This window comes from Capricornis sumatraensis, chromosome 17, assembly GCF_032405125.1.
Source record: "Capricornis sumatraensis isolate serow.1 chromosome 17, serow.2, whole genome shotgun sequence".
NCBI classification, from domain to species: Eukaryota; Metazoa; Chordata; class Mammalia; order Artiodactyla; family Bovidae; genus Capricornis; species Capricornis sumatraensis.
In genome coordinates, this window is record NC_091085.1 from 75,024,201 (window position 1) to 75,045,233 (window position 21,033).

General features: G+C 52.9%; 3 protein-coding genes across 4 annotated transcripts in view; 2 read left to right on the forward strand and 1 right to left on the reverse strand.

Annotated features, from left to right (window-relative positions):
- ZNRF3 (zinc and ring finger 3) overlaps window positions 1–7,849 on the forward strand; it is a 142,148-nt gene extending 134,299 nt beyond the window's left edge. The window contains exons 6-10 of the mRNA XM_068989629.1: window positions 98–265; window positions 2,334–2,436; window positions 3,067–4,833; window positions 5,024–5,145; window positions 7,757–7,849. Coding sequence (XP_068845730.1) covers window positions 98–265; window positions 2,334–2,436; window positions 3,067–4,833; window positions 5,024–5,145; window positions 7,757–7,849 — 2,253 coding nt within the window. The remainder of the gene's footprint in view (window positions 1–97; window positions 266–2,333; window positions 2,437–3,066; window positions 4,834–5,023; window positions 5,146–7,756) is intronic.
- A 2,155-nt stretch (window positions 7,850–10,004) lies between these two features.
- On the reverse strand, window positions 10,005–20,924 carry C17H22orf31 (chromosome 17 C22orf31 homolog). The gene is made up of 4 exons (XM_068989630.1): window positions 20,918–20,924; window positions 20,486–20,775; window positions 11,752–12,201; window positions 10,005–10,433 (listed from the first exon to the last, which is right to left on the reverse strand). Exons 1-4 carry the CDS (start codon window positions 20,922–20,924, stop codon window positions 10,005–10,007), a joined length of 1,176 nt encoding a protein of 391 aa, XP_068845731.1.
- Window positions 20,923–21,033, forward strand: part of KREMEN1 (kringle containing transmembrane protein 1) — a 51,043-nt gene continuing 50,932 nt past the window's right edge. For both annotated transcript variants that reach the window (XM_068990139.1, XM_068990140.1), the window contains exon 1: window positions 20,923–21,019. In XM_068990139.1, the coding sequence (XP_068846240.1) occupies window positions 20,923–21,019 (97 nt within the window). The remainder of the gene's footprint in view (window positions 21,020–21,033) is intronic.

Here is a 21,033-nt window from a genome sequence, read left to right on the forward strand (position 1 = left end):
ATTGAGACTAGCGTTAGGCTGACCGTGGCCCCCCGGGGGGTGACCGCCGCTGTGAACACAACCCAGACCCTCACACGGGCCACATTCTGCTGCGCAGAATTCCATGAACAGGCTGGCCGTGCAGGCCCTGGAGAAGATGGAAACCAGGAAGTTCAACTCCAAGAGCAAGGGGCGCCGGGAGGGGAGCTGCGGGGCCCTGGACACGCTCAGCAGCAGCTCCACTTCTGACTGTGCCATCTGCCTGGAGAAGTACATCGACGGGGAGGTAATGGCGGGGGCGGGGCCCAGCCGCGTGGGGACGATCTGAGGATGAGGTGGACTGGCCCGCAGAGGGCACATGGGACCCGGAAGGACAGGCCCCGCGGGCCTTCCCCACAGCCTTGTGGGATGAGGGCTGAGCCTGCCAGGTGGCCTGGGGGCATCCTGAGGCCTTCCAACTGCTGTCCCCCCCGGGAAGGGGGTGGCCACATGCATAGACACTCTCACCCGGAGACCTGGCTGAACACAAGTTGATCAGTAATCTATGTAACTCTGGTTTTAGGAATATTTACAGTTAATTTACATTTGAAGAAAGTGAAAGTGTTAGTCACTCAGTCGTGTCTGACTCTTTGTGATCCCATGGCTCCTCTGCTGTCCATGGGATTTCCCGGGCAAGAATATTAGAGTGGGTTGCCATTTCCTTCTCTGGGGGATCTTCCTGACCTAGGGATCAAACCCCGGTCTCCTGCATTGGCAGGCAGATTCTTTACTGCTGAGCCACAAGGTTGGGCGGGGAGGGGGGAGCTTCTTAAATTTATTAAATTTCAGTTAATTAATTTACACCTATTAAATTGAGGGCAGGAGGAGAAGGGAGCGACAGAGGAGAGGGTTGGATAGCATCACCGACTCAATGGACATGAGTTTGAGCAAACTCTGAGAGATAGGAAAGAGTCAGACATGACTTAGTAACAGAACCACAGCAACACTTAATTTTCGCATTGCTCATCTGAAAACTCTGGAACTCAGCTTCATACAGTCCTCTCCCAAGCGCTGTGTGGAACACTTGCACCCATTTTTACTTACAAAGAGACAAAGGAGGGGACTGCCCTGGTGGTCCAGTGGTTACGACTCCACGCTTTTTCTGCCAGGGGCTCAGGTTCGATCCCTGGTTGGGGATTTAAGATCTCACAAGCCAGGTTGGTACAGAAAAAAAAAGAAAGAAAGTAAGGACAAAGGATGTGATGTCTCCTTTGTCCTTCTAGCTTTTTTTTCTGAAAATTTCAAACTTTCAGAAAAGTTGCAAGAATCATACAGTGAATACTGTTATCATTCACTGAGAGTCACTTCCTGTATCTGCTTCATTTCCTTCCGGGCAGCGGCACACATAAACACACATTTGAGGGAATAGGGGGCAGACCACTTCAGAGTTAGTTGCAGGCATTTGACACCCCTTTGATGAAAGTGTCCTGCCACTGTGTAGACTGTTGGATGAAAAACAAGGTTTTACAGAGGCCTTCAAATGAACAGTCTCGCACAGTCTCTTACCTGCAGACTGCTTGAGCTCTCATCTGGGCCCAGGAGGGTTCCAGCTCTGTGATCTTGGGCAAGTCTCTGTGCCTCTGCTTATGACACGAGCCGAAGACTGGCCTGAACTCCAAGTAATCACCAAGGTCACATGAGAAAATCTAGGTAGGACTCTTGGCACGGTCAGGCACAGCCTTAGGGGTTAGTTGGAATGTGACTACATTTAGCTGGTCAGAGAATGGAAAATCAGAAGTGGCAAGTCCAGAGGGTGCTCTGGGCGCAGGAACTTTAGAGGCATTTCTGCCTGCCTCAGAACCCCATCACCTCCTCTCCATGGTGGGAGTTTTGTTACAGACCGTGTGCCCTCAGGTGAATGTTGAGGGTCCAGTGAAGGGAAAGGTGGGACAACTTTGCCCCTTTGCTGTCCCACCTGTCAGTCATGAATCCCAGGCATCGTCCTTTCTACCTACCTCATTTTGGGTATCCAGAGCCAGCCACCATCCCAGAAATGCAAAAGGTTTTGGAGCGCACCTAGCTGTCCCTCACACCCTGGGCTGAGCACCCTGTGCGAGCACACAGCTCTGGCAGGCCTGTGTGAGTGGCCCGAATGTGAGTGCCCTCCTCCAGAGGCAAGAAGGGAGCCTACTTCCTCCCTTGACACCAAGCACTGTGGTTGGAGCCAAAGGTGGGGATGGGGGAGCCTCTGGGCACCGCCACGGTGCACTGGGCTCCGTGGTCCACACTCCGGCCCCGTGGGAAGAAAGAAGCACGTGTGGACCGCTCTCTGCCCGGGCCCACGCTCAGGCTCTGTGTCCTCTCTCCTGCCCCAGGAACTGCGGGTCATCCCCTGCACTCACCGCTTTCACAGAAAGTGCGTGGACCCCTGGCTGCTGCAGCACCACACCTGCCCCCACTGTCGACACAACATCATAGGTAACGCTCCGCTGCCTCTGTCCCTGCCAAGAGGCACTGTCCTTCCCGGGTGCCTAGTGGGAGCAGGACGGGCACCACAGGCTGGTGAGCCGGCAGACCACCGAGGCACTGCCACCAGGACCTGGAGGCGCCGGGGGGCCTGCAGAGGTCTGCTGGAGGGTCAGCCTGGGTCTGAGCTCTGGCTTTGACACAGCTGGGTTCCTGGCCTCAGACCAGGCCCCCGGCCTCTCCAGGCCTTGGGCCCACAGTCTCTTAAGCGGGACAAGAGTGGTGACATGCGCCCTGCCTGCTACCTCGGGGTTGTGATGCTGTGTCACTGTGGGGGTGCTGAGGGCCCAGGAGGCAGGGCGCCCTCCCCGGAGCCGCTTTTCCAGGAGAGTCAGGGCCTTTTCTCTCTTCTCTTGGTTCCTCTCTGGAGGCTCTTGTCACTCAGAGCAGCTGGGAGGTGGGAGATGGACCCTAATAGGAGTGACCACCCCGAGAGTGGAGAAGCAGGAGGCCTCTGCCTGCGTGACCGGGTTTGGTGGGAGCTTAGAATGGGCCAAAACCCCTCAGTGCTAACCGCTTCAGTCTGCCAGTGTCTGCCCCTCTAGCTCCGCCCGCTGACCTGTTTCCTGCGCTTCTCCCCAGAACAAAAGGGAAACCCGAGCGCCGTGTGCGTGGAGACCAGCAGCCTGGCGCGCGGGCGGCAGCAGAGGGTGATCCTGCCGGTGCACTACCCGGGCCGCGTGCATAGGGCCGGCGCCGTGCCTGCCTACCCCACGAGGACCAGCATGGATGCCCACGGGAATCCGGTCACGCTGCTGACCGTGGACCGGCGCGCGGAGCAAGGCCTTTTCCCGCCGCAGACCCCCGCCTACATCCGCGGCTACCCGCCCCTTCACCTGGACCACGGCCTGGCCACACACCGCTGTGGCCTGGAGCACCGGCCCTACTCGCCCGCGCCCCCCTTCCGCAGGCCCAAGTTCAGCGGCCGCAGCTTCTCCAAGGCAGCTTGCTTCTCGCAGTATGAGACCATGTACCAGCACTACTACTTCCGGGGCCTCAGCTACCCCGAGCCCGAGGGGCAGCCGCCTGCCAGCCTGGCCCCCGGGAGCCCGGCGCGAGCCTTCCCCCCGGGTGGCGGTGGCGGCGGCGGCAGCCTGCTCTTCGCGCCCGCGGCCCCGGCCTCGCCCTTGGAGAGCGGCAGCGCGTCCAGCTTCAGCTGCTACCACGGCCACCGCTCGGTGTGCAGCGGCTACCTGGCCGACGGCCCGGGCAGCGACAGCAGCAGCAGCAGCAGCAGCGGCAGCTCGGGCCAGTGCCGCTGCTCGTCCAGCGACTCGGTGGTGGACTGCACGGAGGTCAGCAACCAGGGCGTGTACGGCAGCTGCTCCACCTTCCGCAGCTCGCTCAGCAGCGACTACGACCCCTTCGTCTACCGCAGCCGCAGCCCCTGTCGCACTGGCGATGTGGGGGGCTCGGGCCGGGGCCCCGTGGTGCGCCTCGATGGCTCCCCAGCCCCCGAAGAGCTCCCGGCCTCAGCCCGGGGCCCCGGCGCCGCGCGAGGGGAGCCCTGGCCCGGGCCTGTCTCAGTCTCGGCCTCCGCCTCGGGGGACCAGCTGTCCACCTGCAGCCTGGAGATGAACTACAGCAGCAGCTCCTCCCTGGAGCCCCGGGGGTCCCACAGCTCTACCTCACAAGGGGGGCTCGAGGCCTCTCCCGGCACCGCCCCGGACCTCAGGAGGACCTGGAAGGGGGCCCGGGAGGGGCCGTCGTGCGCCTGCTGCTGCGAGCCCCCAGCCCCCGCCCCAGATCCCAGCGCGGGGGCGGCCGGGGGCGGCGCCTTGTACCTGGGCCCCCCGCCCTGTGAGGGGTGCGGGCCCCCGGGCAGGGAGCCACAGCCCGCAAGCTCCCAGGGCCTGTACAGCCTTCACCCGGACCATCTGCCCAGGACGGACGGGGTGAAGTACGAGGGCCTGCCCTGCTGCTTCTATGAAGAGAAGCAGGTGGCCCGCAGCCGTGGGGGCGGCGGCTGCTACACCGAGGACTGCTCGGTGCGCGTGCAGTACACGCTGGCCCAGGAGCCCCCGCCCGGCTGTCACCCCGGGGCACGGGACCTGAGCCAGCGCGTCCCCATCATTCCAGAGGATGTGGACGGCGACTTGGGCTTGCCCTCCGACTGCCAGGGGACCCGTGGCCTCAGCCCCTGGGGGGGGGCACTGCCCGGTCCAGATGCCCTGTGGCCCCACAGGGGCCTGGGAGCAGCCCAAGAAGAAGAGCGCGTTCTGTGCTGCCCAGCCAGGGCACCACGGCCACCTGGCTGCCCTCCGGAGGATGTGGGGGCCCCCAGGGCCAGCTCCCCCAGAGCCCTCCGGGACACTCGGGAATCCAGCGCCACAGCCCCCGAGGCTGCAGGTGAGAGTGGACGGTGACAGCAGGCCCGGGTTGGGGTCTTCTCTCCCCATGGTCACTTCCTGGGTGACTTTCTTGGTGCTCTTGGCTTTAAACCCCAGTACCTGGTGATTTCCAGGTAGTACTCCCCCACCTACCCCTTCGTCTCTGCTCCAGACCTGTGGGCCTTGTGTATCCCTCACCTCTCCCCCAGATGCCCTGGACGCAGCTCACCTGACCCTCCGCAACCTCTCCTCCAGGGCTCCCCGCCCGGATGTCCAGGCCCCAGCCCCGAGCCTGCCCTGCCCCTTCCACTTCAGGGTCCTGGGCTCCACGGTCTGTCTGTGAGAACCCTGTGTGCTGGTTTTCCCCGCATCCAGAAAGAGGAATCCCCAGAAAAATGAACCTTAGCTAAAGACAGGCAGAATTCCGGTCCAGATCTTTTATTATGAGGTTGAGCAGACATGGTCAAACTGCGATAACGTTTCCAAACATGTTGTCTCAGGAGTGAATGGTGGGCAGCCTAGCACCTTTGAGTAGCTCCGGGACCATTCCATCTCCACAGTAAACCCCACAAGGGTCTCCGCTGCTCCCCACGCAGCCAGGCCCATTCCCTCTCTCCAGGGTGAGGGTTGTAGCCGTCTGACTAGTCTCCTCTGGCTGATCTTGTCCTCTGCTCCACAGCGGCGCCACAGTTGTCTTTTTTTAAACATTAAGTCTGTCTTTACACCAGAAAACCCCTCACTGACTTGCCATTACCCTCTGAATTTTAGAAATGTAGACCCCTCGCCCAGCTGTATCAGGCCCTGCCAACCCCTCTGACCACCTCCTGCTTCCCTCCTTGTTCATGATGTCATCCACCCCGTGCCCCCATCCTGTTCCCCTAACATGCCAGGTGGTCCCAGCCCCCAGGTGCCTCTGCCGCTTCTCTCCTGCAGATCTCGGCTTAAGCTCCCCCAGGGGATGGGCCCTTGGGTCCCTTGCTTGCCTGGTCCCTGCACGTGGTGCCCAAAGGCTGCGGGGCTGGCCCCCTCCCCTGACGGTGGTTCTCTCTCTCCCAGGACTGATATCTCGCCCGGCGGACAGCGGCAGCCCTGGAGCCTGAGCTCCGAAGGAACTCTTCCTTGGAAATGGGAACTGTATGGAGACTCCAAACTCTGACTTCCTACAGAAAAAAGAAAACAAAAAAAAAAATTTTTTTTAGCTTTGACAAACACAAAAGTGGTAATAAAGAGAGCCCTCCTTCTCAACCCAAAATGTGAGCCACCTGTGGCAAACCGCCCCCCCACCCCAAACCATTAACAAACCAACAGACAAAATTCTGAGTCTTTTGCCTCTTTGATAACATGTTACTCTTCTGTTTTGTAAAGTGTGTGTGCTTGGGGTTCCGAGGTGTGTGGGATTGACTTCTCTGCTTTTTTTTTTTTTTTAAGATATTATATGTAAATGTAAAAAGTTATTTAAATATATATTTTAAAGAACCCTAACTGCCAACTTTTGCTGAAAAAAAAATCACTGCTGCATTAACCACATCATGTGTAGATACTGTTGTCTCCCTGGAGGGAGCTCAGGCCTTTGAAAAGCTCAGGGCTACACCTGCCTTAGAAAATGAACCAGAAACTTGAAGTAAAGCTAGTTGATATGGGTACAAACTCTGAGGAACAATGCAATGCTGCCTCTTTCTTTCTCGTGGCAAATCCCAACGTACAAAGCGTCAGGCCTCCTCGGAAGCCAGGCCTGTCCAGCCCGCACCTGCAGGCCGTTGATGGCAACAGCCGGGGGTCGGGCGGAAGGCCTGCCGCACTGGGGAGCCGGGACAAGCCATTGCTACGTAAGCCCTGGGGTGACAGGGGCTTTCAGTCCCCTTGTCGCCCCTGTCCCCTCTGGTCTGCGTCCTAGATAGGACAGAGCCCTGATCTTGGGCTTCCCGCCACTGGCTGCAGAGATGGTTCGATGTGGGGTGTGGGGACAGACACCCAGGAGGAATGAATGTACATGGTTTTGCAGCCTCGGTGTCTGACCCAAGTTGGGGGAGGGGAGGGATGGAGGGCACCCTGGAGCAGAGTGGGCTTGTGCGCATGCGTCCCAGCGGGCGCGGCCACGCCCCCGGACTGTTCCGACTTTGGTCTATCTTCCTAGGGGCCTGTGGCAGGGACCCTGTAGGGTCTGAGCTCCGTATGAAAGTTTCCCATCCCATCGCTTCAGGGTTGTTCAGCCCTCTGCCTCATGGCTGAAATTGCTCATCTCGCCTGCAAATGTCTACTATCCTTTCTACCTAATGCACTATTATGTATTGATTCTCCGTGAGACAGAGACTATCAGATAGTTTAGCCCCAAAGGGTAGGTTTTTGTATATTGTTCCAGCCTTTCGTTGTTTTCTTTTGTTGTTGTCGTTTTAAGAGGGAGGAGAGTTTAAAAACCCAAACCATTTTTAAAAAGATGTTTCCATTTTAAAAGGGAGAATCTATTTAAAGCTGTTTCAGATCAGGGATCATTAGCCTGTTTGTCCAACGTATTTCTTGTCCTTAAAAAAGAAAAGTGTTTGTTTTTTTTTTTTAAAGGAAACTGATCACCTTAGCCCTTGTGTCTGCTAACTCTTCTGGTCATTTCTGCTTATTCATTTATTCAGCAGGTGTTTGTTGTCATCTGAAATGCTCATTTGCCGAATAGAACCTTGAGTCCTGGCCACCCCATAGGTGGGGAAGCAGAGACCTCTGCCAGGGGGCTGTAAGACTCTTCTCCAGTCTGCCCCAGGGGAGGTCAGCCCAGGCTCCGCACCAGAACGTTTTGAATGAGAATCTTATTGAATCCCTTTCTTAAAAAGCCCAGCCTGTGGTGAGGACATCTACTTACTTCTGGCCAGGATTTGTCAGAAAGAAATCTCAGCATCAAACGATTGAGCCATCTGCCCATTAAGGGGCTCACTGTGGTGAGATTTGTCCCCTAGTCTCTGCCGTGGGACATCCCTCTGAGGCCACCCCCACCCCCAGCCCCACCTGTGCCTGGCACACCTGTTGGTGAGGGTGTGGGCAGCGCCTGAGCAGGTGACATGTAATCTGGGCTGCCTTTATTCCTGGGGCCGAAAGTAGCAGCTGCAGAGGACAGCAACTTGCATAGGGAACGGGTGGGGGCTTCTAACGCGGACTACAAAAAGCAGCTTCTCATTGTTGAGATTCTGTTTGTTTGTGGTCTTGTGTTTTTTGTTTGTTTTTAATGCCTTTGAGTGCATATTCTCCTCTTTGTCTGAAACCCGACCCCCCAAAGTGGCTTGCTTTTAGTCCAACTGGGGAAAAAAAAACCGCTCCTCAACAGCCTTAAGCAATAAATGGACGAGGAGAACATGTGGCTTCAACTGGGCTTATTAGAATAAATGTGTCCAATTTTCATATGAAAAGAACAGTAACTACAGATGGCAAAAGAAACGCATTTAATTTTCATATTTTATAGGGTGGTAGAAACAGAAGAATGAATTTTTCAGACTTTGAAATCTCTAACCATTGTCTTAAATCTGTGTTGGGTCACAAAGCATAATGACCCAACTATATTGCCTCACCGTTCAAGTCAAAAGAACTGTCTTCTTTGAAGTTGTAAGACTCCAATAATGTTGAGTATCTTTTCTCAGTGGCCTCTCCGTGGCCTCTCCGTGGCGTATGGGGGTTATGTAGACGTGGAAACTGGAAGCCTCGAATCTTCCATTGAGAACCACCCCCTACACACACACACACACACCCATGAGCAGGAATGTGACTGTTGGGCGTGGTCCAATGGCCCAGCCTTGGGTGTAGGGCAGCCATGTAGATTGAAAAGTGCTGGAACCAGTGGAAAATGGGGGTTGGGGAGTTCTGGTCCACCAGGTACCTCTTTGTGGCCGCGGCCCTGGGATGCTGGCCTTAACTCTCCGTCTCTTCGCCTCTCCCTTACCTTGACCCTGACCCTAACCCGCGCCGTTTTATAAAGCTCCTTCTGCTGCCCGCTGCCCACGCCCTCCCTAATGTGCTGCTAGCCCCTACTCAAAGCTCATGCAGGACTAATGCTTTTAAAATGAGGTCTAAAAAATAATTACTAATCAAGAGTATTATTTTTTACACAGAACTGCCTTTTTCTATTCTTTATATAAACTCTATTGTATTGGTCTAACAAGGCACTATTTTAAAATGTTTTTTTTAAAAAAATATTTCTCCCATAGCACTTAAAAGATATTTTGTAAAGACTTTTGCTGTAAAGATTTTGTAATAAAGTTGTCTAAGGGCTCCTTCTCCAACATTACCATTTTTAAAAAATGTTTTAAAGGCTAGAAAACAACTTATGTATATTCTGTATATGTATAGCAGCACATTTCATTTATGGAAATATGTTCTCAGAATATTTATTTACTAATATATTTATCTTAAGCCATGTCTTATGTTGAGAGTGTGACATTGTTGGAATAATCATTGAAAATGACTAACATGAAGCCCTGTAAATACATGATAATTGCACACAGATTTTACATGTTTGCCGACCAAAAATGATTTAAAACAAGTTGTAGTCTTCTATGGTTTTGTAACAAACTGTACAAATGACTGTAAAAAAAAAAAATACAATTTTATCAAGTATGTGTTATATGTTGTCATTGCTCTGTTTGGTAAAGGTCTTACAGATGCCACAGAGGAGAGCTGTGCGTGAAGCAGTGCCTGTCACCCACGGTGGCTTCTGTGTAAACAGCATTCAGGTAACTGGGGATCCGGGTGACATCCCGGGTGAGCATTTGTGATTATGTCCCTGGTGGTGGTGGCAAGTTTTCTGCTCAGCCCTATGTGTGTGTGTGGCAGGGGAGGGGGGAATCCCAGGAGCCTACTTTTTAAAAATAGGGACCATAGGCTGGATGTAACCATCGATTTCACCTGCCAGGCCTTTTCCTATTTGGAAGACTGAGGGCCTCCAGCCCCTCTTTAAGGGAAAGGGACTTGTAGGGAAAAGGCTTAAGTGTCCAGCCTGGAAATGACCAAACCCTAAAGGTGGAGAGGGGGCCCTGCATCTTAAGTGAATCTCCTACCCATCCGTGCTTGCTTCCCCCCTGCCCTGGGGAAGGTAGTCACTGATTTGTAAAGCGCTCTGAGATAGCATGGAAGGTGCAAAGCCGTGTTTATTTTTCAGACATCCAGCAGAGAACATCCTAATCCTGTGAACTCCAGTTCCTATTTCTCCCTCTTGAGCTATTTCTTGGGCACAGCCTCCTCAACAGGCTCCTTGTGGACTTCCAACCGCTTCCTGCCTGGCCGCGGGTCCTTCTGAGCGTCTTCAGGGGCGGCAGCCTGTCTGCACAGAGCCTCGCAGAGCTTTTGTTTGATGGCCTTGCCCAGCTCCAGGCTGTACCTCTTGGGGGTCCCGGAAGGATTCCACAGCATGGGCTCTACCACAGCGTGGTACAGAGCCTGGTAGCTCTCAGTGGGGAGGCCGTGGATGACTAACGCATCCTCGGACAACTGCTGCCTCTTCCTGATTTCAGGAAGTGAGGCTCGGCCCTTCCAGGACGCTGTCCCCATGTCCCGGGATAGCGCTTGGGTGGCAGCCACATGTTCAGCATATCTGCTTTCAAGATCTTGGCAGACCGTCGCTTTTTTCTCCTTTGAACTCTCTTTACTCTAGCCAGGAAGAAAGCAGAGAAGTCAAAGCTAAAACTTGAGAAGGGAGCTCAGAATAATTATCTGGGATTTGTGTCCCCGAGTCTTGGTTACAGCCACAACCAACATTTGTCTAGCATGTTCTAGTTTACTGAATTCCTTTAGGGACGCCTCTGTGAGCGATTTGCCACAACACTGGAAGGTCAGTGGGAGATGGCTCTAAAGGCAAGGAGCTGGGAATGGGTTTGCCCAAGGCCACACAGCCATTGGGTGGGCCATGGCTGTCACCTACAGAGTGCCACATAGGACCCCAAGCATCTACTCTGCGCCAGCCTCGGCTTGAAAACCGTTTGTGTGTACTAACTCATTTCATTCTCATGAAACCCTATGAAGGAAGGGCTGTCACTCCCCGTTTTATAGATGACAAAGGCCAATTACAAAGTTGGGATCAGAACCCTGAGTGACTAGCTCCAGGAGGCATTCTTTTTTTCTTTTTTTAATTGGAATATAATTACCCCGTTTTCCTGGTGGCTCAGTAAAAGAATCTGCCTGCAATGCAGGAGACCCAGGTTTGATCCCTGGGTCAGGAAGACACCCTGGAGAAGGGAATGGCAACCCACTCCAGTATTCTTGCCTGGAGAATCCCAAGGACAGGGAGCCTGGTGGGCTACAGTCCAAGGGGTTGCAAAGGGTCCGATATGAGTGAGTGACTACACTTTCACTTTCTTCATAATCGCTTTACAATGTTGTATTGGTCTCTGCTGTACAATGAAGTCGATGAGATACATATGCATACATTTGTCCCCTCCCTCTTGGACCTCCCTCTCGCCTCACGCCGCCCCCCTCCTCCGCTGCCGTCCCACCCCTCTAGGTCATCACGGAACACCAAGCTGAGCCCCCTGTGCTGTGCAGCAGGTTCCCACGTGGTGCCTCCTGAGCTCTGCTGGCCACCAGGAGAAACAGAGCTGGACGCAGATCAGGCCTCTAGATGCCAAGCTCTCCATGTTCAGATTTATAGCTAGATCTGAGGCTCAGCTCTGGGGTTCAGGCGTGTGTCTCTGAGCCTTTCTCATCTTCATTTTCCCTTCACATCAAGCTCCTTTTGCCTCTGCTTCTGAAAACCACTTTGTCCTCCTCTTGAGCTGGGCAGAGGATACGTAGGCATGCCCCGGATCTCGTATTCTCTCTGCTATATCACATCCCCCACCCCCATCCTAACTCCCTCCCACCCCCTCACGCCATCTTTAGCTTCAGGATTTCCTCTTCTTCATGGGAATCCCTAGCTTACCTTTCCCTCTTCCCCTCTGTCACATTTCCTCCACCGCCAGCCCTCTCCTACCTCATTGGCGCCTCCTGCAGGCCCCCTGCGCCTGGGCGAGCCTGGCCGCTGCCCTGCTGGCTGCTTGCTCTTGGAACTGATGGAGTTTCTTGTTCCGCCCCGCTGGGTGGTTTTCATTGTTGCATCGTCCCTGGGCTTTAATCTCTTGGAGGGTTTTGCGTCTCCAAACTTGAGTGGCACTGGGCAGCATTTCTCCTTCAGCTGTCGCCTGAGCACCAGTTTCACCAGGGAGAAGGAACTGGCAATGACTGGGTCCTTTACAACTTCCCAAGAAGAGGTGGGACCTGGTGTGGGGGCAGTGGTGTTCGGCTCAGTACACGTTCTGGTTGTCCAGGTGTTGGTGTGAGCTGGAGTGTCCACATAGCAGCCCTGGAGCCTGGTGTTCAGTAAGATAGACTGTCGGAGTCCATAGGCAGGGATGCTGGGCTCTCGTCTCACATAGATTGGATGCTAGAATCATAAGGGGGAAGGAGGAATAAAAAAGACCAATTCTCAAGCTGAGACTAGAAGGTCTATTTTGGAGGTAATGTACTAACATCTTTTTAAAGATCATTCCTTCCGCAAAAACTCTTAGAAACCTTTCTACATATCCTCTCTCCTGCTCACCAAAGCCTTTTGTACCAAGTAGGAAAGCAATAGTAACTTCACAACGTCACAGTGATGGTCAGGTTCTCAAAGAGCATAGCATGCTTGCACTGGAAGTGGAGGGAGGGTTGGGGAGCATTTATAAGGAATTGAAAGCAATTTCTGTCTCCTGGAAAGCTAAGGGAAACCACAGTGGGAGAGGAACGGGAGACAGGATCACTTGAGCTGCCTACAGAGCTGTAGCCAGTTCTCAGCTCTGCTACAACCCAGAAATGACAGCAGGTAAAAATCTCGCCAAGTCCTGAAATCGCTTCTAACCAGACTGCCATGAGCCAAGAAAAGCTGCTAAGCAGGGAAATATACTCTGGAGTCTATAAAGGCAAAAGTACAAGGTAAATGATGCTGGCCCCCATTTCCCAGGACCAGCCAAGAACAAGAGAACAATTTGGAGAGATTAGAATCACACACTTAAAAGAGACCTGGCTTTCTAAGAAATGTCATCTATAATAAAATAAAACCACCTTACCATATTTCAGTTGCCTTAAACTTTATTTTAGCTAGCTTAGTAGGAGGAAGAAATATGTATTTTCTTTTCCCTTTTTCTGTTTGTTTTGCTTTGTTTTAATATTTCTATCACCTGTCTTTCTCTGCCTCAGTCATGCATGGGCAAACTGCTGTTTGTTTAGATTTTGGCTGTCATGCAGGCAGTTTTGAACCATTATCTCTAGTATTTGTGATGTCACTTTGGTTTGTGATGTGGGTGTGGGTGGGTGTTACATCATCAGATTTTTATAGTTGATTTATGTTGGAAGAAGTTCTATTTTCTTGTGCTTACAGCCTCAGGAACTTCTCTAGCCCTCTTCTTCCCAAAAATGACTCGGGTGAATTTTGAAGGTCCTGATATTCTTAAGAAGCACCCTCTGCACGCAGCATACTCAAATATGCAGGCCAGGTTTGTGGGTACAGGTAGCGAGATGTATCTTTACCTGTGCACAAGGGCCCTTTTCCGTGCACATAAAGAAGGTACTGTTACGTTCTCAGAACGGCTGCCAAAGTTAGGGACCAGAAATGAAAGAACACGTTCCTGCAGTCCTGGGCACCTACCTCTGCCCGCGTGTCTCTCCCGGGGAGACTACATGGTTTCTGGAATGTGGTTTTATTTTACATCCCATGGCAAATGCAGTAATTAGAGCTGTTAGCAGTGTCAAGGGCTTGAAACAAGAACAAAGACGCCTCTTCCTGGGAACTCTTGGGCAATGCTGAGCTCCTTATCAGGTGCTCGCCCGGTTGGTGGTTTTGACATTTCATGTGCAGAATGCCAAAGGAGGCTCCCTCCCCAGGGGAGGAGGAGAGCGAAATGATGGAAAAACAGAGCATGAGTCTGGCAGGAGTTCCTGGAATCACATGTGTTGCCTGTTTGATTTTTGTTTGTTTGTTTGTTTTTGTTTTTGTGCCTGGAGTGAATCAAAGTCGCAGGCAGACCGCACCACCAGGTCCCGTGGAACCACCTCCAGGCTGCCAGCATCTGGACCCACAGACGCTCAGGAGGACAATGGGGCCCACTCAGTGGCGGAGCCTTGGCCTCACCTCCCGAGAGGTGGGTCAGTTTTAGAGCAGGGCATCGGAAAGGGTTTGTCTCTGGGAAGCATTTGCAAACGTCTGGAGGTTGGTCAGGCAGGCATCCTTTCAAAGTTGGTGAGCCCCGGAGAAGTGCGCCCCTGCTCTGGGGCTCTGGTCTGCCTTTATTCCGCATTGTTGGAACAGAAGGGCAAGACACAGGGAACCACGCCTCTGTTTCCCTTCGCTCCTCCCCCGTCTTGCGGTTGACTTTTCCTTACCACCTCGTTCCAAACACTCAAATGTGTTTACTTTCCTGGGCCTTTGACTCAATCACTGAGCAACTCTGCTCTGCCTCTCGGAGCAGTCAGAATCTCTAGCACAGAGCTCTTCACACAGATGGCAGCTGATACATACTCTTCAAGCTCCATTAAATTCTGTCTTCTCTCCCTTCCGTGTAACTCTCTTCAGTTGACACTGCCCCAGGAGTAATCCTCATGTTCTTTACCAATAATTCAGAGTAATTTGATGTGTGCTATAGAACTGAAACGACTAAAGCTCAACATTCAGAAAACTAAGATCATGGCATCTGTTCCCATCACTTCATGGGAAATAGATGGGGAAACAGTGGAAACAGTGGCAGACTTTATTTTTGGGGCTCCAAAATCGCTGCAGATGGTGACTGCAGCCATGAAATTAAAAGATGCTTACTCTTTGGAAGGAAAGTTATGACCAACCTAGATAGCATATTGAAAAGCAGAGACATTACTTTGCCAACAAAGGTCCGTCTAGTCAAGGCTATGGTTTTTCCAGTGGTCATGCATGGATGTGAGAGTTGGACTGTGAAGAAAGCTGAGTGCCAAAGAATTGATGCTTTTGAACTGTGGTGCTGGAGAAGACTCTTGAGAGTCCCTTGGACTGCAAGGAGATCCAACCAGTCCATTCTAAAGGAGATCAGTCCTGGGTGTTCATTGGAAGAACTGATGTTGAAGCTGAAACTCCAATACTTTGGCCACCTCACGCAAAGAGTTGACTCATTGAAAAAGACCCTGATGCTGGGAGGGATTGGGGGCAGGAGGAGAAGGGGACGACAGAGGATGAGATGGCTGGATGGTATCACCGACTTGATGGACATGAGTTTGGGTGAATTCCGGGAGTTTGTGATGGACAGGGAGGCCTGGCGTGCTGCGACTCATGGGCTCGCAAAGAGTCAGACACGACTGAGCGACTGAACTGAACTGAACTGAACTGATTGCTCCTATTTCTGTAAAACCTGTGTTGATTGAATGCTCACTGTAGTCCAAAGCATGGTTCTAGACTCTTTACCAACATCATCTCACAAAACACTACCAACAGTCTTCTTTAAAAAAAAAAACAACAAACTTATTTATTTGGCTGCCCAAGGTCTTCGTTGCTGCACGCAGGATCTTCAGTCTGCGTTGTAGCATATGCAGTCTTTAGTTGCACCATGTTGGATCTAGTTCTCTGACCAGGGATTGAACCCAGGCCCCCTGCATTGGGAGCAGGGAGTCTTAGCCACAGGACCACCAGGGAAGTCTCTCCCACTGGTTTTAGAAGTTGTCTCGAATGTCCCCTGCTGTGTTAGGTGGACAGGGAAGTGGGTATATGAGGATACTTTAAACAAAGTAATTAGTCTTTAACAGAGGTTGTTCCCTTGAAGGTTGTTCAGAAGTATGAAATCAGGATGGAAAGACTCCATTTGGTCCAGGGTCCTGAAACCATGGCAAGAGTTTCCATCGTTGGTGCCAACACTTGGTCCAGAGAACCTGGGGTTGAGGCCGTAGGGCTTCCGTGTTGCGGAAAGATCTGTCCCTCAGTTTGATTGGCCAATGAACCTTTTTTACTGTGCTGAGCTGAGTCTACATAACTTTTACTTTCCATCCATCCTTTGGAGCTCTTCTTCCTGACCTATCTAAATCATCGCTTCTGTTTGCAAACACATCTGCTCTTCTCTGATGTTTAGCCAGGCTCTCCTCACTGTATCTTTAGCTCTATTAATCTTTCTTCTTTCTTTTTCTCCTTTACTACCCCTCTTCTTCTCTGTCATTTTTCTTAGCTCCTATTCTCTTTCTGGAGGGTTGGTGAATAAAGAGGAAATTGAGCCAATTAATATGAATTCTCCTCTTCCTCCTTCATGCCCCATCCTCAAATTCTAATGGAATTTAGTTGTTTTTAATTTCCACAAAAGATGTTTTTTAACACCCAAGCAAGTAAACTTCCACACCCATATGGGAACACATCTGAGGTTCGTGATGCAAAAGTTTTAGGAAAGAAGAGAGAAACTCTGGATGAGAGAATTTGTAGATTCCTGAGCCGTGATGCAAACTCAGAGGACCAGTGATTTAGACCACATGTGCCGAACACACACCTCTCATGGCCAAGTATGTGAGATGAGGGTGTCCTGCCAACCCCTTCTCACCTGGCTCTGGGTTCTCAGACGTGGCCACCCGATGCCCCACAGACATCTCTAACTCCTTATGTTCAAAACCAAATTTTTTTCTCCCTTCACCTCCATCAGAAAAGACAAACTACTGCCTCTCTTCTCCATCACTAGTCGCCTGACTCAGAACCTGGGAGACAGGGTCAGTAACAGTGCTGTGCTGAGATGAGCCTGAGACTAAAGGAAAATCAGGAATTTAGATCCTGATTTTATTTAAAAATGTAAGATTCTGTTCATGAGTTTTTTGGCATTCATTGAGAGTTTTTAAAAATATTGCATTTAAATGTAATGCACTGGGACTTCCCTGGCAGTCTACTGGTTAAGACTGTGCTTTCAATGTAGGGGATACAGGTTCAATCCCTGGTTGGGGATCCCACATGCAACACGGCACAGCCAAGAAATTTTTTTAAAAAATTTAAAAAGTACATAAAAACACAGTCCAGGGCTTCCCTGGTGGCTTAGTGGTAAAGAATCTCCTGCCGGAGCAGGAGACAAGTGTTCACTCCCTAATCCGGGAAGATCCCACGTGCCTAGGAGCAATAAAGCCTGTGTGCTGCCACCACTGAGTCCTTGGGACTCACCAGAGCCTGGGAACTGCAACAGCTGAAGCCCAAGAGCCCGAGAGCCCGTCCTCCACAAGAAGAGGAGCCTCAGCGATGAGCAGCCCACACACCGCCATTAGAGTAGCTAGAGGAAAGTCTATGCAGTCTCCACAACTAGAGGGAAGTCTATGCAGCAACAAAGACGCAGCAAGGCCAAAGATAAAATAATTTTCAAAAACACAGTCCATTAAATATATTTAATATATTTTAAACTTGATTAAATATTTATCTTGATTACTGAGTTTGGGGCTGAATCGCTTCAGTTGTGTCTGTTTGTGACCCAGTAGATTGTAGCCCACCAGGCTTCTCTGTCCATGGGATTCTCCAGGCAAGAATACTGGAGTGGATTGCCATGCCCTTCTCCAGGGGATCTTCCTGACCCAGGGACTGAACCCGTGTCTCTTACATCTCCTGCACTGGCAGGCAGGTTCTTCACCAATAGCACCACCCGGGTTTGGGGGCCCCCTTAAATCTTGTGCTTAAAGCCAATGCCTCATTCACCTCACCCTAATCCTAGCCCTGGACCACTCAGGGAGCATTGGTTGCTAGAACCCGACAAAGAGAAGAAGGCAGTTCACCATGGTGGGTGATGAGGTGTGTGGTCTTGAAGCCCCACTGGGGTCAAAGCCCAGCTCCGCCACTAGGCAACCTTTGGGCTAGCCATTAGCCATCTGTGTATGAGGGGGCTGGTAAGGGTGCCTCCCTTGGAGGGTGACTGCCATACATGCAATATGATGACAAAACCTGCACCCTGCCGAAAGCTCAGTAAAATCCTCAGTGAATGCCTGCTATTCTTGTTATTATAACCAGACTCCTCATCTCCTGCTCTCTCCACAGCATGACTGCCCTTTGAGCAGAAATCATCCCAGCTGGAGTTTCAAAGATACCAGGATCCCCCAAACTCCACCAGCTGAGATCACTCAGATTTTGGCAAATCCTGCTGCCCTCAGGAGGAATCCAAGGGCCTGACTGCAGAGCCAGCAGACAGACAGACACCAGCCTCTTCTACGATCAGTGTCCTCACTCTTTCCATGAAATAAAGCTGCTTAAGGACTGAGGCATGTGAAGCACTGAAATGAATATCTCAGGCAGCTCCTTGCCAGGTCCCGGACCACATAATTGAGCTAAGACCTTGAGCCCTTACGTGACCTGACCTAGACCTGCTTGGCTGTATTTTTAGTCTCTGTGTGCTGTTTCCATCACCTGTGCTGGGCTTTACGCTGGAAAGGAGGGGAGGGAGGCCTGGGGACAGCTAGAGGGATGTTTCTCATGGCAGCCAGTGGGGGCAGGGGCTTGCAGGTTATTTCTCAGTTCTGTTGTACCAGCCAGCTTTCTGGGGCTTGTGACGTTCCAGGGCTGTGTGTAGCTGATGACACCGGGCCTTCAAGCTTAGGAGGACCCCAGGCTTGGTTTAATGTTCTATTGTTGCTGTCTGGAAGTTCATTTTGAAGAAAGGGACCCCACATTTTCATCTCTCACTGTAGCCCATTCTGGTTACACAAGGCCAAGAGAGCAGACTGGCACACCCAGTCAGCAGGGGTGCCTTTCTACAGGACAGTAAGACAGATGGGAGCTACTACCATGAGGCACAAATCCCCAGATTTGGCCAAATAAACCTGATTTTGAAACCCCTGTCTGCCCTTCTTATTTCCTCTTCTGAAACTAGATGAGATGTGAAAGGACCTCATAAACTATAGAGAGCTGTGTCCTGCTTTGCTAAAACCGTTCCCTAGCGGACTGTTTAAAACAGTCCACAGAGCATCCTCTGTCAATATCATCATTTTCTTGTCTTTGTCCTACTTGGTGCTCTCTGAAAATCGCATTATTTTCCTGTTGGTTCTCTCCCAGCCTCTCCCCTCTGTATGAGTGTCAGTTCAGACTGTAAGTTCTTATCTTGGTTCTGTTGACAGACTCCTCACTTAGCATTTGTTGAAGGGAGGAAGGATCCCCTTCTCTTAAGTACTCACTTTGTGCTGATCATTCTACCTGAATCTCCCCCATTTTATTCTCCTTCAAGTGGCTCCTGCTTGGGAGGGTGCACGTTCAGAGGTGAAGAATTCCCAGGTTGTGTTACAGGAGGCAATTTTGCAGGTGGGGAAGGACTGGAAATGGTGCAGAAGGCAGAGGGTAAGTTAAGTGCAAGACAGCAGATGGGATGTGGAGGGAGTGTCTCCGGGAACCTGGGAGAGGGGCGGCCCCCTGTTCCAAGGAGCCCAGAGGAGTCTCCACCTCGGGAATGACACAGGGAAAACAATGACTGAACAAGATGACTCTTGCCGGCGCGCTGGGTCGTGTGGGTGGAGAAGGAGGGAGCCCAGAGGCCTCGTGGGAGGTAGGTGCGCCTTTGGGGCGCCTCTGGAAGCAGCTGGGACGGGGTGGGGGGGATGGTTGGGGGCGAAGTGGCAGGCGAGGGGACGGCCCCCGGGGGGTTAGGGGGCGCAGGGGGCGGTGTCCCTAAAGCCGGCCGGGGAGCCTGCGGGCCGGCGAGAGCCCAGCTCCGCTCAGGGCGCTGCGAATCTGCATGAGAGGGCGGAGGTTTCCGCCGCCGCGCCGGGCGCAGGCCCGCACTTGCAAGTCTGGTACCAGGGACTTAAAAACTCCAGGCGCATCGCCTGGACCTGCCCTTCGGGGCGTTGCCGCGGCGCTTTCGGCGGGAGCCGGAGGAAATTTTCTGCCTAGGGGAGTGCAGGGTAGGAGAAGGGCCTACCACAGACCCTGGGGCGAGCGGGGAAGACCTTGCTGGGGAGTGAGGAGCAATGGGCCGGCCACACGGGGGCCGAGAGCCGCCACGCTCTCTCTGCGCCCGCGGATCCAAGTGTCCGAGAAAGCACCGTCGCCCCACCCACTTCTGGGTCAGGAGCTTCACTTGTTTCTATGTAATCTAACCTAATTTTGTGAGGGCCTTTTATTATTTCTATTTTGCAGATGACTAAGAGCAGGGAACTTGCCCTAGCTCACAAAAGATGTGTTTTAGGATTCGGAACCAGGGCTCAGTATGCTGCCTCTTTTGTGCCTGCAAGAATCGGCATGGTGAAAGGAACTCAACATTTTCTAACCTCCTACTATGTGTGTGTAAAAGTTTCCACGCATTTTCTCGTTAGTACCACCGCTTTGGGAGTAATTGTAATCAACGCCCCCGTTTAACCGATGAAGAAGTTGAAATAAGAGAGCTGTTTTTCCTGTCCCGGGTAGCTCAGCTGGTAAAGAATCCGCCTGCAATGCGGGAGACCTGGGTTCGATCCTTTGCGTTGGGAAGATCCCCTGGAGAAGGGAACGGCTACCCACTTCCAGTATTCTGGCCTGGAGAATACCATGGACTGTATTGTCTATGGGGTTGCAAAGAGTCGGACACGACTGAGACTTTCACTCTCAAGATCTTACAGGTGATCAAGTGGGATATGAATCCGGTCAGGCTGACTCCAGAGCAACCTTTTTAAAACCGCTGCGATGAGCCAAGCAGAGAAAATTGGTTTGCAAAGTGCTGTTTTGATTTTTACGGCTGCGGTTGAGCCCGCGTGTGGGTCGCGACCCGAGCGAGGGTGGAGCAGGGGTCATTGGGCGCCCGGCCCGGTCCAGCCAGGTCAAACCTCCACTCGGGGACTCGGAGGCGGTGCCTCAGGCCCCGCCCCTTACCTGTAGGTCCCGCCCCTCGAATCTTCCAACTGAGTGCTCCGCCGGTGGGCGGGGCCAGGTGCAGTCGGAGGGATGTGGGCGGGTCCTGGCGCGTGAGTGGCAGGCGCGAGCGGGCGCTGTCGGCTCCGCCCCTCGGGCCTCGCGGCTGAGCCGGGCGGTCCCCGGGCGGCCGGGGCGGCGGCGGCGCTGGGGAGGGCGGGCCGGGGCGGGGCGGCCGGGCGGCCGGGGCGGGGCCACGCTCAACCCCAGCGTCCCGCTCCCATGGCCGCCCCCGGCTCCCTGCGCTGCCCCCTCTCCCCCGGGCCGCGCCCCGGGGCCCCGCACTGACGGCCCATGGCGCCGCCCGCCGCCCGCCTCGCCCTGCTCTCCGCCGCCGCGCTCACGCTGGCCGCCCGGCCCGCGCCCGGCCCCGGCCTTGGCCCCGGACCCGGTGAGTGAGCGAGC

Bases quoted from the DNA above. Each gene is read 5' to 3' on its own strand.
- C17H22orf31 (XM_068989630.1), bottom strand. The intron at 12,202-20,485 runs GTCGCGACCCAC...TTATGATTCTAG, and splicing joins CCTGCTCCACCCTCGCTCGG to CATCCAATCTATGTGAGACG. The intron at 10,434-11,751 runs GTAGGAGAGGGC...CTTCCTGGCTAG, and splicing joins CTGCAGGAGGCGCCAATGAG to AGTAAAGAGAGTTCAAAGGA.